Source organism: Macaca nemestrina, chromosome 4 (assembly GCF_043159975.1).
Source record: "Macaca nemestrina isolate mMacNem1 chromosome 4, mMacNem.hap1, whole genome shotgun sequence".
Classification (NCBI taxonomy): Eukaryota; Metazoa; Chordata; class Mammalia; order Primates; family Cercopithecidae; genus Macaca; species Macaca nemestrina.
The window spans coordinates 46,913,915-46,931,964 of record NC_092128.1 but is presented as its reverse complement, the minus strand read 5'-3'; the positions used below and the strand labels follow the sequence as shown (position 1 = coordinate 46,931,964).

Below are 18,050 nucleotides of genomic sequence, written 5' to 3'. Positions count from 1 at the left end.
AAGAATGATCAACAAAAAAAGAAACCCTAAAATGTGTTACGATGCCTTAGCATTGTGGAAATGATGTAAACACCTTTGAAAAGAAGGGAAGAAACCTATCGGCTTCACTAAAGACATACCCATGCGCTAAACCAGAGGGGTGCTCACCAGAGGTATCAGCCGCAGTAACATTCGAGGAATAGTTGAGGGAATACTGTTACAAATTAAAAGTATAATAATATATAGAATAAGTGTATAAAAAACTGTCCCAAATACTAAGAGTAGAGGTATAGAAAAATAAAGGCCAATGTCTTCTCAGTATCATTTTAGTATTATTCCAGACCTCATTAAAGAATAATATTTAATGCGAAGAACATGAATAATAAATCGATATGAAGAATAAATTCTAAATTTTACTTAAACAATAATGACAATATTTTATTTAAAAAATATGTATATATTCCCTTGTTATCCCTCTGAGGGAAAGGGCTGACATGAGTGTGGGCAAAAGATAGAATTGTTTATCTTAGTAATCAGTGTTGATACATTATTTTATTGATGTCATACATTCTACATACATTTGAGTGCCTTCCAGCTACCAGATGCTAGAAGAGAAAGAAAAAATATTGTAGATAAAAGGCTGATTTGAGTCACTACTTTCAAAGAGTTCAGGAGTCGGTATGGAAGACCACCACGTAAGCACGTTAGTTTGAACCCTTTGTAATGGTATATCAAAAGTCAACGTTTGACCTCTCCTATAGCAAATATATGCAGTCATTGAGTCATTCACACACAGAGCTCACTCCACTTCAAATGCCATAGAGACTGCCAGTGCAACAGTGATGGGAGCATCCAGGATATCCGTGGCAAGATACACTCTAATAGGCAGCAGAAGTAGGAGAGCCAGTGGACAGAGGGGCTGCTTCTGGCTTTCTGAGCTCAGCAGATTGACAAGTTCCGTTTTCCTTCTTAGATGAGATAATTTCTGTGCTTAATCATTCATATCAGTTTCTGAATAATTACAGACTTGCAAAAACATTAAAAGTTGTTTGCATAGTCTGAATTATCTACTTCAAATTCTTGCTTTCTTTTCTCACAAACAAAAGAGTTCAGCAGGTAGTGAGGATGGGTTGGAGGTAAGGTGCCAGTTAGTTTCACATTCAGATAACCTTTCCTCAGAGGGCAACAGACTGCTTAACATCAAGGCTTCAGCTGCATATTCCTACGATGCTCATGTTTCAAACCCTGAGTTTTTCTTTTTTTTTTTTTTTTTTTTTTTGAGACGGAGTCTCGCTCTGTCACCCAGGCTGGAGTGCAGTGGCCGGATCTCAGCTCACTGCAAGCTCCGCCTCCCGGGTTCACGCCATTCTCCTGCCTCAGCCTCCCCAGTAGCTGGGACTACAGGCGCCTGCCACCTCGCCCGGCTAAGTTTTTGTATTTTTAGTAGAGACGGGGTTTCACTGTGTTAGCCAGGATGGTCTCGATCTCCTGACCTCGTGATCCGCCCGTCTCGGCCTCCCAAAGTGCTGGGATTACAGGCTTGAGCCACCGCGCCCGGCCCCAAACCCTGAGTTTTTCTAAAGGGAATTGGTTTTGCCATGATTTTTATCATTCTTTGATTTAAATTTTTTTTATTCTTAAAGTATACAAAACCACTTATAACAAAAGTAGGCTTTTAACTGATTTTTCGTAGTTTTTTGTAGTTCTCCCTAGTGAAATTATTTACGCTGAAAACGCTTTCTGTTTCTGATGGAGTTTTGTGTAAGCACACGGAAGTGACTATGTATTAGGGCAGAAGTGTGATGGGTGAAGGGGATCTTTTTCTTCCATGTTTTTCTCCACCCTCTCATTGTTCATGAGCCATCTGATGCAGGGCTTTGAGGGGGTGTCTGAACGTCTTTCCTGATATGCCTTCCAAACTTTGTTTTTCTTACATTCTTTGCTTTCCTGACATGATTCGTTAGCAGGCATAGTGTCTTAATTAGAGAGTTACATGGTTTTTTTGGTTTGTTTTTTGTTCTTGTTTTCGCTTTGGGTCTTGTTTCTATAATAAATCGTATCTTTAACTGTACCAAAGCAGAGCACTCTAGGAAACTGGGCCACTGTCACGTGCAAATTACTTATTTCCTGATATACTAGTAAACATGGACATTCATTTTCCTCTCAGGTGGGGTAAGTGGTTAATGCTGTATGGCCTAGATAAATCTCTACATATTGTACCTAACACTGAGGAAGTTGCAAAATAATGCTTTGAGTTTAGAAGTTTAACAGTGGAAGATATTTTTTGTTACTTTTGGCTCAAAATACTCATTGACAAGCAACATTTGCCCTTATCATTCAGAATGATCAAATCACAGAAGGCCCGTACTTTAGTAATACCTTGCATCAATAAAACCATGACCTTGGCCGGGCGCAGTGGCTCAAGCCTGTAATCCCAGCACTTTGGGAGGCCGAGACGGGCGGATCACAAGGTCGGGAGATCGAGACCATCCTGGCTAACATGGTGAAACCCCGTCTCTACTAAAAAATACAAAAAACTAGCCGGGCGAGGTGGCGGGCGCCTGTAGTCCCAGCTACTGGGGAGGCTGAGGCAGGAGAATGGCATAAACCCGGGAGGCGGAGCTTGCAGTGAGCTGAGATCCGGCCACTGCACTCCAGCCTGGGCGGCAGAGCAAGACTCTGTCTCAAAAAAAAAAAAAAAAAAAAAAAAAAAACCATGACCTTAAGTCCAAGTACAGAAAAACCAAGTAAGGCATGAAAGATTTAATTCATTGCCCAACTTTCTAACAAGCATCTTGTTGGTAGTGTTAGGCCATTTTTGGTGTTCCGTAATGAGGTTCAGACACTTCCTGATGACTCTGGGAAGCACATTATAGAGTCCAAATTAACCCTCTCTAATGACGTTATGATAGATCTCTATATATTTAAATGTATGCATCATTTAGCTGATAATGACAGCTTCAAAACCTCTCATTAAGTTGATAAATTATGGATTTTCTTTCTTCCCCTAAATCATAATGGCACTCATAGTTCTTTGTTTTTAGCTAGATGAACACCTTTATTTGGGGGGAAAAGACTCAATAATTGAGTGAATTTTGGTTGTGTTTTTCCAAAAGAAGGATATTGAACAACAAAGCTATCTGTGCTTGTAGCAGGTCAGGTGGGCTTGATTCTAACCATAGCTTAGCTGCTTGAAAACATATCCGTTAGTGTTCCTACCTCTCTCTTTGTGACACTGTCTGCTTTTGCATGGCACAATGGGAAGACTGAATAGAAAGAAGACAGGGCAAGAAGAGAGGAAGAAATGGCCCAAGGGGAACAAAAGAAATGATTGGGCCAAAATAAATCATTCCTACTCATCACTCCATAAAGTTTTACTAGCACTATGACTAGGCTTACCAGACATAGCCCCAAAAGAGTGGAACTTTTCCACTGATGGTAAGGGATAAAAGGGATTTTAGTAAGTACTAGAGCACCTACTCATGCCTAGTACTATTTCTTTATAGACAGTAACTCACTCATTTAATCACCTTAAAAAAACCTTTTGAGGTGTAATCTAAATTGACCTCAAATGCATTTTTTTATTTTTTAGTTCTAACAAATTGAATTCTACTTTCCAATTCAACTCAAAAAATAGTTTATAGTAATAGTACCCACTATATGCCAGGCTCTGGAAATGTAACAGTGAACAAAGGCCATTAGAATCCCAGAGATTCTAATACACTTTCAGGGTTGAGAAACACTGGTTCAAATTTAAGAGAAAAGAATTTGATTGAAAGGATATTGCTACTTCTCTAAAAAATTATCACATTAAGGTTTCAACTTCATATTGCTTTTGCACTGTCATTAAGTCAAAAAAAAGTGTTGAATCAAACAATCATTGAGGACCGTCTGTGTATCCTACTTGTACTGTTTCAAAACCATTTAACCATGGGTGGTTTGTTTATTTTTTTGGTTTTGGTTTTTTTTGAGGTTCTGCATACTCTCTCCCTTCTCTTTCCCCCAATCTCTCTCATCCCTCTGTTCTTCCTACAAAGGAACTTGGAAAATCATGGGAAGAAGTTCAGTTGGAAGACGATCGGGAGTTGCTGGACCATCAGGAAGAGTAAGACTTGTTATTGCTGCTAGTTAATTGCAGTGTTCCAGGAGTAAGAAGACAATGCTTTAGTTTGGTTTAAATTATGAAGAGGGAACCTAAGAAGAAAAAATACCTTCTCTGAGCCATGCATCCCTTCGTGTCATGTGGCAGAAACTTGAATTCAAAATAACTTTCACATAAAAATTCCTAAAGACACTGTTATTCCAACTAAATTAAAGCTATTGATTGAACACACAAGTAATACATAATTCAGAGAAAAATACATTCCAAAATGCTTTGCCTGCTCAGTTGGTGCTCAGACCTTGAAGTGATACGATCTTTGAACTTTCCGTGTTGCTGTCATTGGAATAGAGAATGTAGCTGCATTGAAGTTAATCCTGTTCTGTGTTCCGGCCATTGATGACTAACTTTAAACATTCACAGCTTCTGTGCTTGAAATTATAAGCTTGAGAAATGTTCTTTTCAACCTAAAAGGGTTTCTTATTTTTCATCTTCTTTCCAGTCAAAGCTTTTTGGCCTTTTTTCTCTCTCAGGATTTTAAATTATTATTATTTTAAGAGTGAAGTAAAGCCCAAAGGTAGAGAGCTGCCATTCGCTGAATCTTCTTGATGCATAGAGATTCAGGCAGAGAGTCTTCCAGACTGAAATAAAAACATCTTTCCCGTTAAAACGCACTAGCTGGAATGTTTGATGGGTGAATGTTGAAGTTTTAATGACACAAAAGGTTATAAATAGTAAGTCATGACCCGAGCCAAGACTTGTGGCTCCCTCCTGGATAGATAGAGTTAAGGAAAATGTTTCCTGTTTTCTAATCGGGAAGCTTCTGTGCACATTGGGTTAGGTTGATCTTGAGAGTCTTATCAGTGATCATTTCTGAGCTTGCCATGAGAAATTCTCTCATCTGAGTTTGCATGGGTGTTCCTCATCTCCACAACTCTTCCCTCCTGGCAGTTTTCCTGGTTTGGGAATGATAAGAAGTTGGTAGTATTTCAAAAAGGTAAATGCAAGGAGCAGGGAAAGTGGTAAAAGGGATCTTGTATCCTTTTCGAGTTCGCTGTCTACCACCGGATATAACACTTGCCCAGTTTTAAATAATCATTATTTCCCTCATGAAAGAGACACGGTTTGCCTTTGTAAAATACACTATTTGTCATGCAGAAACACATTCCCAGCATCACACCTCACAGCGTGTGCACTCAGTGGTTGTGGTTAATGAGAAAGAGCATCACATTTTCTGAAATGTCTCCTTTGCAAATTAAACCTCATTGTCTCAGGATGACATTCCTCTGACTCTAGACTGAGATAGAGACTCAGAAGAATGGCAAATAGGAGAAAATGGAGCAGCACCTGTTCGCTATTTATATGAATTTCATGGTGCTGCTTTGAATTTCAAAAGCTGTATCAGAGAGTCATAATATGATGTGACAGTCTTTACCAAAATGTCAGAGTTGAAAGAGATTGGCAGGGTTTCTTAGTAAGAAGAAAGTAATACCAAGTCACTGTGTAGTATACTCTCTTAATGAAGGAAATGTCTGTATTTTCTCTTTTCTTTTTTAACTCAGCGACTGGTCCGATTGGGAGGAACACCCTGCCTCTGCCGTCTGCTTATTTTGTGAAAAGCAGGCAGAAACAATTGAGAAATTGTATGTCCACATGGAGGTAAGATCCCTGGATTTATTTGAATTTTGTTTCATTCTGACAGGAGAAAGCTGGTAGTTGTTGCACCCTCATCTGCTTATACTTTAGTTTCTCAATCATTATTCCAAACACAAGAGACAGGCCAGGTCTGTCGGGGAGAACCAGAGCTCAGCGCAATTTAGTTAGTACAGTTGACTGGACCTGAGTGAGCTGTTTGTTAGTGTGAGATTTCTCAGACCACTGATGCCATCTCACCTTTGAGATGCTTACAAGATCATTCTGGCTTAGCAGGTGGGACAAGTTCTGAGTCTTTTTTACAGTGCTGCTTGTGCTGGTGAATAGGAGAGCAAGAAGGGAGAACATTGCCATTTACAAAGCCCCCGGAGGAATGGGAAAAAGGAGGGTGGGTAGAGAGGGTCTAGGACATGATCCTACACTTCCTTCAGGTGCCAGCATTTGGAGAGAATAAATGAGGGAGCATTCCTAGTGTGGGCTTTCCCTTCTAGATGCCATTTTCATGTTATAGTGAAGCTTGGAGCTAGCAGTTCTAAACCTTTTTCACCCCCGTATACCTGGAGAGGACACACACCCTACACTCTGATCCTTAGCTGCACAAGGCAGATAGGGAAGAGGAACATCTAATGATTCATGACAGTATCACAGCTTGTGGGCAAAGGGGTGATTATAATAGAAAAATATTACTGGATGATTCTGGTATCTCTCCCTCCCCTCCCTGCAGCCACCTCTGCCAATAGTGGACCATATTCTCTGCTTTCACCCACTTTCACCTCACCCTTATTCAGAAATACTGTTCACCAAAACTTACTTCTCACATCTTAGTTTAGTAAAATAAGGACCTAGAAAGCGCTCAAAAGACCATAACCTTTTACCCTGATTTTAGTTTCTCTGAAAAAGATTCCCACTAGTATGTGTGTATAATTTCCTGTGTTTAGATTTAATTCATAATATCTTAATGTCTTTGTATTGAAGGCAGCCTTAGTATGCCTATCCTGTGTAGGGATTACCTTTTCGGCATCCTTGACAGGTGTCCTTAACCTCTGCTGGGTCACTCTCAGTGATGACATCACCAGTTCCTAATCATCCTGCATATGGTGCTACACTAAATGCCATCCCAATGAGTTAAATGGTCTTTATCCTCTGTGAGATTGTGGGTTAAAACATTTACACAGACAATTGCAGGTGTCAAACAAGCAAAAAATAAGTCTGCATTGTAAAAATAAAAAGAAAGTGTGATTTATAGGAAGGTGTGAGTGAAGAGAAACTTTCAGGTTTAAACAGTGTATTTGACAGCATAAAATGAAAAGCAGAATTTGTAAAAATTACCTATGTGGGGCAAAGAACCTATATCCATAATTCTAGTCCAAATGAACAGTACAATAGAAACATATCTTACTTATACTTTTATCACACTGCAGAATTCATACATAGACTTCTACATTTTTAGAAGGCTACAAAACGGATACATTGTAAATTATAAAAACTATAGATATAAGCTATGAGCAATTATAATGTTGTTGTTGTTGTTTGAGATGGAGTCTTGCTGTGTCACCCAGGCTGGTGTGCATTGTCGTGATCTCAGTTTACTGCAACCTCTGCCTGCTAGGTTCAAGCGATTCTCGTGCCTCAGCCTCCGGAGTAGCTGGAATTGCAGGCACCCACCACCACGCCCAGCCAATTTTTGTATTTTTGGTAGAGACAGGGTTTTGCCATGTTGGCCAGGCTGGTCTCAAACTCCTGACCTCAGGTGATCCTCCCGCCTCAGTCTCCCACACTGCTGGGATTATAGGTGTGAGCCACCATGCCCAGCCCAATTACAATGGTTTAACTGATTGACATGACTTGTTTGGACTATGCTGTAAAAAGAAGTTGGGTATGGAGGGAAGTAGTTAGACTTAGAAGACTTTAAAAGCAGAAGATACCAAACTCAGACTGAGTTTCTAAACTCCTGTGAATAAGTTGTTTATAACTTCAGCCTGAAAGATTAAATAATTCATTTGCTTACAAATGTATTCATTCCTTTTTTTAGGATGCACACGAATTTGATCTTCTCAAGATAAAGTCAGAACTTGGTAAGTTTGATTCAGAAGTGTTTTTCTGTGATGCTTCATTTTTTATAAACCATCCTGTAAACTATGCCTATGTTCAGTAGCTACAATTGGAGAGCGCACCACCAAAACATGTCTCTCTATATATGGTCTTGACAGAACTCTCTGTGAAGCAGTGATGCTCAACCATAACAGTCAAATATGGTTTTTGGTTTCATATACTCCTTCTTCCTCTTTCCTACATATACGACTGCTTCAAATGGAATATAAATTAGTGGTTAATAATATATCATAAATTGCAGGGGGCTAGTAGAATATGGATTTTTAAGTCAAACTAGAGTTCAGATTCCAGCTCTGGCATTTACTGGCTATCTGACATTGGGCCTCGGGTCAGAAAAATGTTCTGAGGAGTGAGTAATGTATGGTAAATGCCTACTGCACTGCTTAGCAGTATAGCTAGGATTGTTTGTTGTAGGTGTACCCAAATGTATCATTCTCAGTATCACAACAATAGAAGGATTTGGGGCATTAGGACATAAATAAAGTACTGACTTGCTAATAGATCTAAGACAGTAAAAAACTTACTTCTCACATCTCAGCTCCATCACTGTTTTCCTGGGTCCTTGGATGTGTTACTTTGCTGCTCTTATAGACATGTATATACATTGTACATATAATTAGCTTAGTAGTCAAGCACATGGGCTTTGCAGCTGACAGCTATCTATGCGACCCTGGGCAGTTTCCTAATATGTAATGTAGGTATGATACTACCTATCTGATAGGGTTTTATGAAGATTAAATGTATTAATACACAGAAAATTATTAGAATAGTGCCTAGCTCATAAGCCCTATGTAAATATGGACTGTTATTATTTGGTATCTATTATGCTTTATAATTGTACTACCTCTTCAGGTTGATTAAGAAAAATAAGTGGCTCCTTTAAGAAATTATAACAGTGCAAAAAATGGGTCTGCACAGTTGTCTAATGATTCTGTATTTTGTCATTTTCAGGATTAAATTTCTATCAGCAAGTGAAACTGGTCAATTTTATTCGGAGGCAAGTTCACCAATGCAGGTGTTATGGCTGCCATGTGAAGTTCAAATCCAAAGCAGACTTAAGAACTCACATGGAAGAAACTAAACACACTTCGCTGCTCCCTGATAGAAAGACGTGGGATCAACTGGAGTACGTACTGCAGAACCACATGTGCACTTCTTTACTCCCTTTGATTTTGTCCCTTTATTTAATTTATTTAAACTTACAGAAAAAAAGGAATACATGTTTATTATAAAAAGTATACATCAGTATAGTGTAGGGAAAATGTAAAAATCTTCAAAATGCTTATTTTTAAAATAATCCCCCTCTTACAAATGAAACCAAGTATTTTTCAGTATTTGTGATATGGAGATAGATACATATGTAGAGAGATGAAGTAGATACAGATTTTTTAAAGTATATTTTCTTAACAAAATATTGTAAATATCTTTCTATAGCCAGTGTCTATCTGTTGCATCCTTTCTAATGGTTGCCAAATATCCATTGTATGGATATAATCTGTTCTGTTAGATACTTAGGTTGTTTCTTACTTTTTGCTATTATGATACAGTAAATATCTATATACCTACATTGTAGCACACTTATCTAATTATTGAATTATGCTGAACTACTAGAAATAAAATTACTGTGTCAGAGTTTGTACACTGCTAGGACTTTTGGTATATATTTTGTATATTGGCACTTGAAAAAATTAAGCACTTGGTCATCTGTTTTTGGATTCCCAAGTATTCTTTGCCAGAACCTTCTGGACTGGTTCCCAAGTATCCTTTGCCAAGAACCTTCTGGACTGGTTCTCACATCATTCTGGATAACCTCAGTCAAGGGCTCCTCTGAGAGGCTGTGGAGTTCTAGCTGCCCAGAGCTCCTTCTGTTCTTAGGGAATAAGTCAGTTCCCCCAGAACTTTAACCAGAAAGTTCTAGTTTTTCTCCTTCAGAAAATCCCACGCTTGTGAGGGTATCCTGTTCTTATAATCCTTCTTATATAAATTAAGATTTGTAGTATTCCAAAAGTAACTTCAAAGTGTATTCAGAGAAGAAACCAGAATAACAAACTTTATATTCCGTAAGCGTTTCCTTTTGTGATTAGCTAGAAAGAAGGAATGATTAGGCTGGAAAACAAAACACAAGGGAGAGCTTATTATTCTCAAGTATTCGAAGAATTTGTGTTTGAAAAATTAACTATATTTGAAGTTTATTAACTTATAAGGAAGAACTAGGACCTTTGAGTAGAAATAAGAGAGATGTCATTTTTAGCTTCATAGGAGGTGTATCAAATGACTAGAGCTACCCACTACTGGGGTCAGCTGCCTTCGAAGATCGTGTGTTTCTTACCATGATAGATGATCAAGCAGAGGCTAAGTGGCCAGCGGGCATCTCCAGAGGCAACTCTGGAGCCTGGGAGGTCCACGATCTTGGTTTACCAAACCTAGATAGTAGATTTGGTAAGGTTGATGTCAGCCAGCAAAAGTCAAAGTGAAAGCAATCTGAAGTTGTCTCCAATATAGCCTTTGCAAAATGCTATGAAATTGTTGGTAAGGATACCTGGCAAAATTATAGTAAATGTGTACATTCAGCCACCTGAACAATGTATTAGTTTGGTAATTTAATACTATGTATCTGTGGTTGTTTTCAGGTATTATTTTCCAACCTATGAAAATGACACTCTCCTGTGTACACTATCTGACAGTGAAAGTGACCTGACAGCTCAGGAACAAAATGAAAATGTTCCCATCATCAGTGAAGATACATCTAAACTGTATGCCTTGAAACAAAGCAGTATTTTGAACCAGTTGCTACTACAAGAGTGCTTGAAAAACTAGAAGAAACTACCACAGAAGCAATTTTTCATGTTTTTCTCCTATGAGACGACATGAAAGAATAATTTAAATTTGAACATCAGCGAAGGATTAGTCCTTGGTGAAATAAACTTTTCAAAAAATAAAGTAGGAAAATGCACTTACTAAGAACATGAAAAAAAATGAAGTAGGAAAATAAGATGAAGACTTTGTATTTTGGCTATCAAGTTTTATTGTATGATCATCTTAAATGAGCTCATTTCATGAAACTCATAATTATCTATAGAAGGATATGCCAATTACAAAGAAATGAAAGGTTCATATTATTTATAAACCTGATTTTTCTATCAGTAGTTTCAGTCTCCTCCCCAAGGACCTTCTTCATCCAACAAGTTACAAAATTTCAATGTCCTTTCTGTACTATGTTGGGTGACCTGTAAATGTAATGACCAAAAGAAAAGCCACAGAATAAAGAAGAAATGGTCAAAGACCTGGATAATATGCAAATTGGCCATTATATTAGAACAATCAAGAGCTGACTGTATTATCATTACCACTTTCTGCCTAGGGTGGCCAAATTCTCTAGAAATAGACATCAAGCCAGTTAACTTCACTTTTCCCTGCAATGTGTCTATCACTAACATTTAAACACTATTTTTTAAAGACATAACCACAATACCATTATGACACCTAAAAAAAAATGAACATTAACTTAATATCATCTGTTTTCAGTTTTTCCCACTTGTCTCAAAATGTGTATTTATAATATTATCAGTTTCATTACTGATAAATATTGTGTGCCTCCTGATAAGATGCACTGAGGAGGGCAGAATATCACTTTTGTAGATTTATACCAAAAATGCATATCTTGGATATAATGAAGAAACAGTCAAATCCAAGTTTGAGTGGTATGATAGCTCATATCTGTAATCCCAGCACTTTGGGAGGTCAAGGCGGAGGATCACCTGAGGTCAGGGGTTCAAGATCAGCCTGGCCAACATGGCAAAACCCTATCTCTACCAAAAAATACACAGATTAGCCAGGCATGGTGGCACGCACCTATAGTCCCAGCTACTCAAGAGGCTGAAGCACAAGAATCGCTTGAATCCAAGAGGCAAAAGTTGCAGTGAGCTGAGATCGCACCACTGCAGTTCAGCCTGGGCAACAGACCGAGACTCTGTCTCAAAAAAAGGAAAAAAAAAAAAAAAAACAAGTTTGAAGTACATTCTACAAAATAATTGGCCTTTACTCTTAAAAATGTTAAGATCATAAAAAACAAAGATTGAAAAACTATTTGAGATTAAAGGTGACTAAAGATAGCATAGCATGATCCTGGATTGGATGCTAGGACAGGAAAAAAAAAGTTTTGCTACAAAAGACATTAGCAGGACAATTGGCAGAATTTGAATAAGATTTGTAGTAAATGTTATGGTATTGTTGTTAATTTCCAGATTTTGATAACTGTACTGTGGGATGAGAATGTCTTTGTTTTCAGGAAATATTAATACACACTGAAGTATTTAGGGGTAAAGGAGCATTTTGTTTGCAACTTACTCCGAAAAAACTAACATGGGTATATAGAGAATAATGAAGTGAACATGGCAAGATGTTAACATTTAGGGAATCTAGGTAAAAGTATATGGAGATTCTTTGTACTATGGCAACTTTTCTGAAAGTCTGAAATTATTTCAAAATTAAAGTTCTTAAAAATGTCTTTTTTCAGCCAGGCACAGTGGCTCACACCTGTAATCTCAGCACTTTGGGAGGCTGAGGTGGGCGACCACGAGGTCAGGAGTTTGAGACCAACCTGGCCAACATGGTGACACCCCGTCTCTACTAAAAATACAAAAAGTAGCTGGGTGTGGTCGCGGGCATCTGTAATCCCAGCTACTCAGGAGGCTGAGGCAGGAGAATTGCTTGAACCTGGGAGGTGGAGGTTGCAGTGAGTTGAGATGGCACCACTGCACTCTAGCCTGGGTGACAGAGCAAGACTCCATTTCAAAAAAAAAAAAAAAAAGTCTTTTTTCAATTGGTTTGTTTAATCAGGTTCCAAGTGAGATCCATACACTGTATTTGGTTGGTATGGTTCTTAAGGGTCTTTTAATATATAACGATCCACAATTTTTTTTAAAAAATGCCACTTATTTGTTAAAGCAATTGGATTATTTGTCTTGCTTTCTGGATTTGGATGATTGTATCTTCTGTATATTATTTAACATGTTCCATTATCATCCATTGTCTCCGTCCATTTCGGCTACTATAATAGAATACCTGAGACTGGGTAATTTATAAACAATTAGATTTTTTTTCTCACAGTTCTGGAGGCTGGGAGGTCCATGATCTTAGTTTAGTGTCCAATTCGAGAGCCCAGTCTCTACTTCCAAGATGGCACCTTGAATACTGCATCCTCCAGAGGGGACAAAGGCTGTGTCCTCACAGGACGAAAGGATGGAAGGACAAAAGGGCCTAGCTAGTTCCCACCAGCCCTTTTGTAAGGTCATTAATCCCAGTGACGAGGCCTCTGCCCTCATGGCCTGATCACCCTTCTGAAGGCCCCACTTCTTAACACTATTGCAGCAGGAATTAAGTTTCAACAGGAATTTTGGAGGAAACATCAAAACAATGAAATCATAGCAAACCCTTTTGTAAGGTCATTAATCCCATCCATGAGGGCTGCCCTCATGGCCTAATCACCCTCCTAAAGGCCTTTCTGACCTTTCGTTACAGTGGGTTTTTATTTTTATTTTATTTTATTTTTGAGATGGAGTCTCGCTCTGTCTCCCAGGCTGGAGTGCAATGATGCAGTCTCGGCTCACTGCAACCTCCGCCTCCCGGGCTCAAGCGATTCTCCCACCTCAGCTTTCTGAATAGCTGGGACTTCAGGCAGCCGCCACCAAGCCCTGCTAATTTTTGTATTTTTAGTAGAGATGGGGTTTCATCATGTTGGCCAGGCTGGTCTCAAACTCCTGACCTCAAGTGAGCCACCACGTCCAGTCCTACAGTGTGTTCTTTATGCAGCATATGTGCTACGGAATGCTAGAGTCTGAGGCTCTGGTTTTCAATTATTAATGTTAGTCTGTGTAGGTAATGCCCCAAAACTAATCTTGGAGTCATATTGCCTGTCCAGAGACTCAAGAGCCAGCCTCCTCTCACCATGTGGTCCTAACTCAACTGTGTTTGTTAATTACATAGACTCACACCTCTAGATTTCTACCCCTCCCTCTCTGCAGATACCATGGAAGGCTTTCATTGAAAACTAAGCAAACAAAGATATAGGAGCCTGTATTATAATGAAAAATGCCTAAGTTAAAGATTCAATTAAGTTAAATGTTTTAAAACCAAAGATTAAAGAGGCAGTTAGTCTAGGCAATTAGACTGTGCCTACCACAGTCTGTCTCTAGGAATCAGGTCTTGTTCAGGACATCAAGGAATGTCTGAAGAGGTTTTTAGAGCATGCTTCAGTGTTAGGACAGGAGCAATGGAAGAATGAGAACACAATAAACTAAGAGTAATTAAACTTGGGAAGGAGAAAGCTTTTTTGGAGAAAAAGTCGATAGAGAACAAGTCAAATAGCTATAAAAGGAAAAATGAAATTGAAGAACAGATCAACACATAAAAAGGAAAAGATGTTGTACTTAGGGTTTAATTCATATTGGCAGTTGTTTTTTTAAGTGGCTAAACGTTTTCAGGTTTATTTGGGGATAGAAATGGCAACTGGGACCCAAAGAAATCTAACAAGAATAGAAGCAAAATCTCAGCAAACTGTACTGACTCCTAGATGGAGCAAGAATATAGGCCACTATTGGCGAAGGACTCTTTATGTAGCTCTAAGATAGAGACTCCTTGATAAAAAACCACTGGGAACTGCTCTTTAAAGACTGGGACAGTGATACCAAGTGTACCGGGAAAGTCAGGACAGTTTGAGAGGAAATATCAGATGAAAGCAAAACGTTCAAGGAATTATTGGATGAATTTCCAGATGTTACTGTAATTATAGATAGGAATACAAGAGCTTCTTGTGCCCCAAAGGAAACATGCCTGAGAAATTTTTAGAATTAAGACAGAATTAAGGCAACAAGATGAAAGATAACAGAAGAGAGCCAGGCAGGACAGTGATAAATGGAATCCAAAGTCAGATTAGCTGTTAATCCAATCAGAAAATGCATGCCACTTAAGATTATCTAACTCAGAAAGGTGAGGGCGGCCAAGATTTTTTGGACAATGGTTGCTTTTGGCAGACCAAAACCTACTGACTTACCTATCACAACTGAAGTCCACATTAGATAAATCTAGAACCAAATGTTACATAAGCACATGTCTGGCCCAGAAAAAAGAGAAAGTTAAAAAAAAAAAAAAAAAATTCAGAAACTACAACTAGCATTAGACCTATTTACATTAGGGAAGGAAAGGGATCAACGTAAAAAGTAAGTTATACTGTAACAAATTCAACCATTTCTCCCTAAAAGGCCTAGAGAGAAACCAAGCACTAGGACACATCCACTACTGCCAAAAAAGCAGAAGTACTGCTGGAACCTGGACAGATCGAAAGCAAGGGATGGCTGTATGCTGAGGGCTCAGCAGAGGTCTGTCCTCACCAGGTCCCAGTGCAACTAGTCTAGTCCAGTTGGCCACAATATCCGTCCTCCTTTTCTTCAATAAAATAAAGTGCGGTTAGGTATACAGCTACCTAAAATGAAAATTACATTTCCAGGTTCAGTTATCCTGAATTGCACTTCTTTTGCAGCTCAGGGTACTCATGTCTAAATTGCGGCTAACAAGATATAAGCAGGAGGTCTCATATGACAGCTTCCAGGAGTCTTCCTTAAGATACTGGCCATAAGCACCCTCTGCTTTGCTTTTCATCCCTTCCTACCTCCTGTAGCCTAGGATGTAGATAATCTGCATATGGGACAGTGAGGTCGAAGTCATGCATGGTGAGACATCAGTGTCAAAAGAATCTGGATCCCTGACACTGTGGAGGACTCTACAGCCCTGGAATGCTGAAATACACATTTATATGAAGGAAATAAAGTTCTACCTTCCCACAGTTATTTAAGGTTTTCTATCATTCATAGCTGAGCCTTATTCCAACCAGTATGCCTAGGGATTCAAGCTGCAGAAACATCAAGAGCAGTTTTAGTTCAGGAATAGGCTGAGGATGTTTTCCAGCTGAAACAAGTGAAGGAATGAAGGGAAAACTGTTCTTAGAAGCCAGCCTTCACAAGCCGAGGCAGTTCCAAAGTTCAAGGCAACAACAGGAGCCACTGTGGCAAAGAACTGGGAAGTGAGCACACAGGAGAGTGTGGAAACCATGCCATCATTATCTAGAGCACAAACTCCCTGGGTCAGGGGATGTTGAAGAGAAAGGGCTCAAAATGAAAATACAGAATGGGAAAGAAAGAGTCAAAACAGACCTATTTCTCAACTTGGCAAGAATGCAAACGTCTCATATGCCACCCTGAGATAAATATCTGTGGATTCTTCCTCCAGGAATGATAAAGCATGTTAACGTCTTCAGGAGGATTCCCCCCAATCAGGTTTAAGTTCAGAGATCAAGGAGATCAGGTAACACTAGCATCCTGGGGAATCCAAAATCAGGATGCCACTAAGTCTCTGTTATGGAAAATGCAGAGCTCTGGGAGCATCATTACAGAAGATCTTGGAATTGATTCGTTTTCTTTTGTTTAATTTTGTTGGCGGTTAGTGCTTTCATGATACTCTTTTAAAAGTGAGATATACCAGAAACTTGGTGTTTAACTTCAAGTTCCAATTCTGGAAGAAAGCCACACTAGCGATTCTAATGAGACACTGTCCAGGCTGCTGGAAGAAACCACAGTGCTATCCCAGCATCAAGAATCTAGTTCAGAATGAGCAGAATCAGAAATTGGGAAGGATGAATTTTAGACTCTAATGGCTTCTAACTTTAACTCGGACAAGAGAATCCAATCTTTGTACTTTAATTTCTCCCTGAGAGATTCACAATGGTCAATATTGTTTTTAAATTTGAAACATCAATATTTTACTGGAATGTTTTTTATTGAAGCAACTTTACATTGCCGTATTTTCTCTTTGCAGAACCTCTGATATACTGTTGTGAACATGTTTAGACATAATTAGGAGTGGAAGATGAAATTGGGAACTTTCAGCTGGGGTTCAGCATGGCCCTGGAATTATACTTCCATCAGTGAATTGCCTTCTGAGAGCAATAGCTACATTCTTCACCACCAGTCCTGGGAGAGTACACAAAGAGTAGTTGTCATTCAGGTGGGGGCTGTGGGAGATGCACTCCTGAAGGTGGGAGCAGCACTGTCCTGACAGACCTCCTGCAAAGGAAATGGTCACACTCTTGGTTGGCCTTAGCTTAGTGGGTAAGCCCAATGAGCAAAGAGAACACAAACCTGAGGAGTGTTGGAAAAGGGGAAACTCATTTTCCACAGTATTTTGCTTCTATGAGAAAGAGAATCCATTACATAACATTCTTGGTTTCTCTCTGCTCCCTCTTTCACTTCTACAAGACAGAAGGAGTGAATTTTCTGACTAGAAATTTCAAGGACAGGAACTAGGCATCTGTGCCTCAGTCCCTTCCTCCTTTATTTCTTTGGGATTTGCCTGTCTGCAGAGAGAACACAGCCTGTTCTGCCCCACTGTTGTACAAACATCAGATGGAAGGGTCTTCCCCATGCAGTTGGAAGGCTGGAATTGTCCAACACTGTCTGACTATGTATATACATAAGTGCCTAATTTGGGGGCTCAGTATTAAGAAGCTCGCTTGCCCACAGCAGTAAGCCATGTTCTGCAATATCTTCATTAGCAATAAAGGTGATATTTCATCTCCGTCTGCTTGGCCGTTTATCAGCTGGCTCTTCTGGAAGGTACACAGCCTCTTAGCAAATGGTGGATGTGGCCAGGATTACCATGAAACCACCTCTTGGAAAGTTACCACTAAATACACTAAGTCCAGTCAGTAGGCAGAGTAGACTTGTTTCACATGGAACTAAGGCTGGACAAAATGAAGCCAGAGAGCTGATGGCTTGCATATCACTGTGAACTAGTTAGACATAGACTTTCTGAAAACCCATCAGTACTAGGGTGTTCACTTGTTGAGTCCCACAAACAGCCTTGAGAAAGAATTTTAGTGCAAGTCATTTTTTTAAGAGGTAAACCCAGAATATACCAGTTCAGGAAGTAGGAGAATGAAAAATGAAAAAAAAAAAAAAAACACGAAACTGTACATTAAGGAAAAAGTTGCTGGTATGGGAACTAGGGCTCAACCTCACTGAGGACCTCTGGGAGATTGCACAGAATACTATTCTTACTGTTGCCCCGCAACACCGCCCGCCCCCCTCTCCGCCACCAAGGGGCAAAAAAGCTAGGCTATTCACCCATTCCCATTGGTCATGAGTTGAGGGCTGTT

At 39.3% G+C, this 18,050-nt stretch overlaps 1 protein-coding gene across 2 annotated transcripts in view; it reads left to right on the top strand.

Moving 5' to 3' along the window:
• LOC105475268 (zinc finger protein 277) overlaps window positions 1-15,004 on the top strand; it is a 147,782-nt gene extending 132,778 nt beyond the window's left edge. For both annotated transcript variants that reach the window (XM_011730362.3, XM_011730364.3), the window contains exons 8-12: window positions 4,017-4,084; window positions 5,641-5,737; window positions 7,764-7,806; window positions 8,795-8,969; window positions 10,474-15,004. In XM_011730362.3, coding sequence (XP_011728664.2) covers window positions 4,017-4,084; window positions 5,641-5,737; window positions 7,764-7,806; window positions 8,795-8,969; window positions 10,474-10,660 — 570 coding nt within the window. In that variant the 3' untranslated portion in view covers window positions 10,661-15,004. The remainder of the gene's footprint in view (window positions 1-4,016; window positions 4,085-5,640; window positions 5,738-7,763; window positions 7,807-8,794; window positions 8,970-10,473) is intronic.
• Window positions 15,005-18,050: the final 3,046 nt, after the last annotated feature.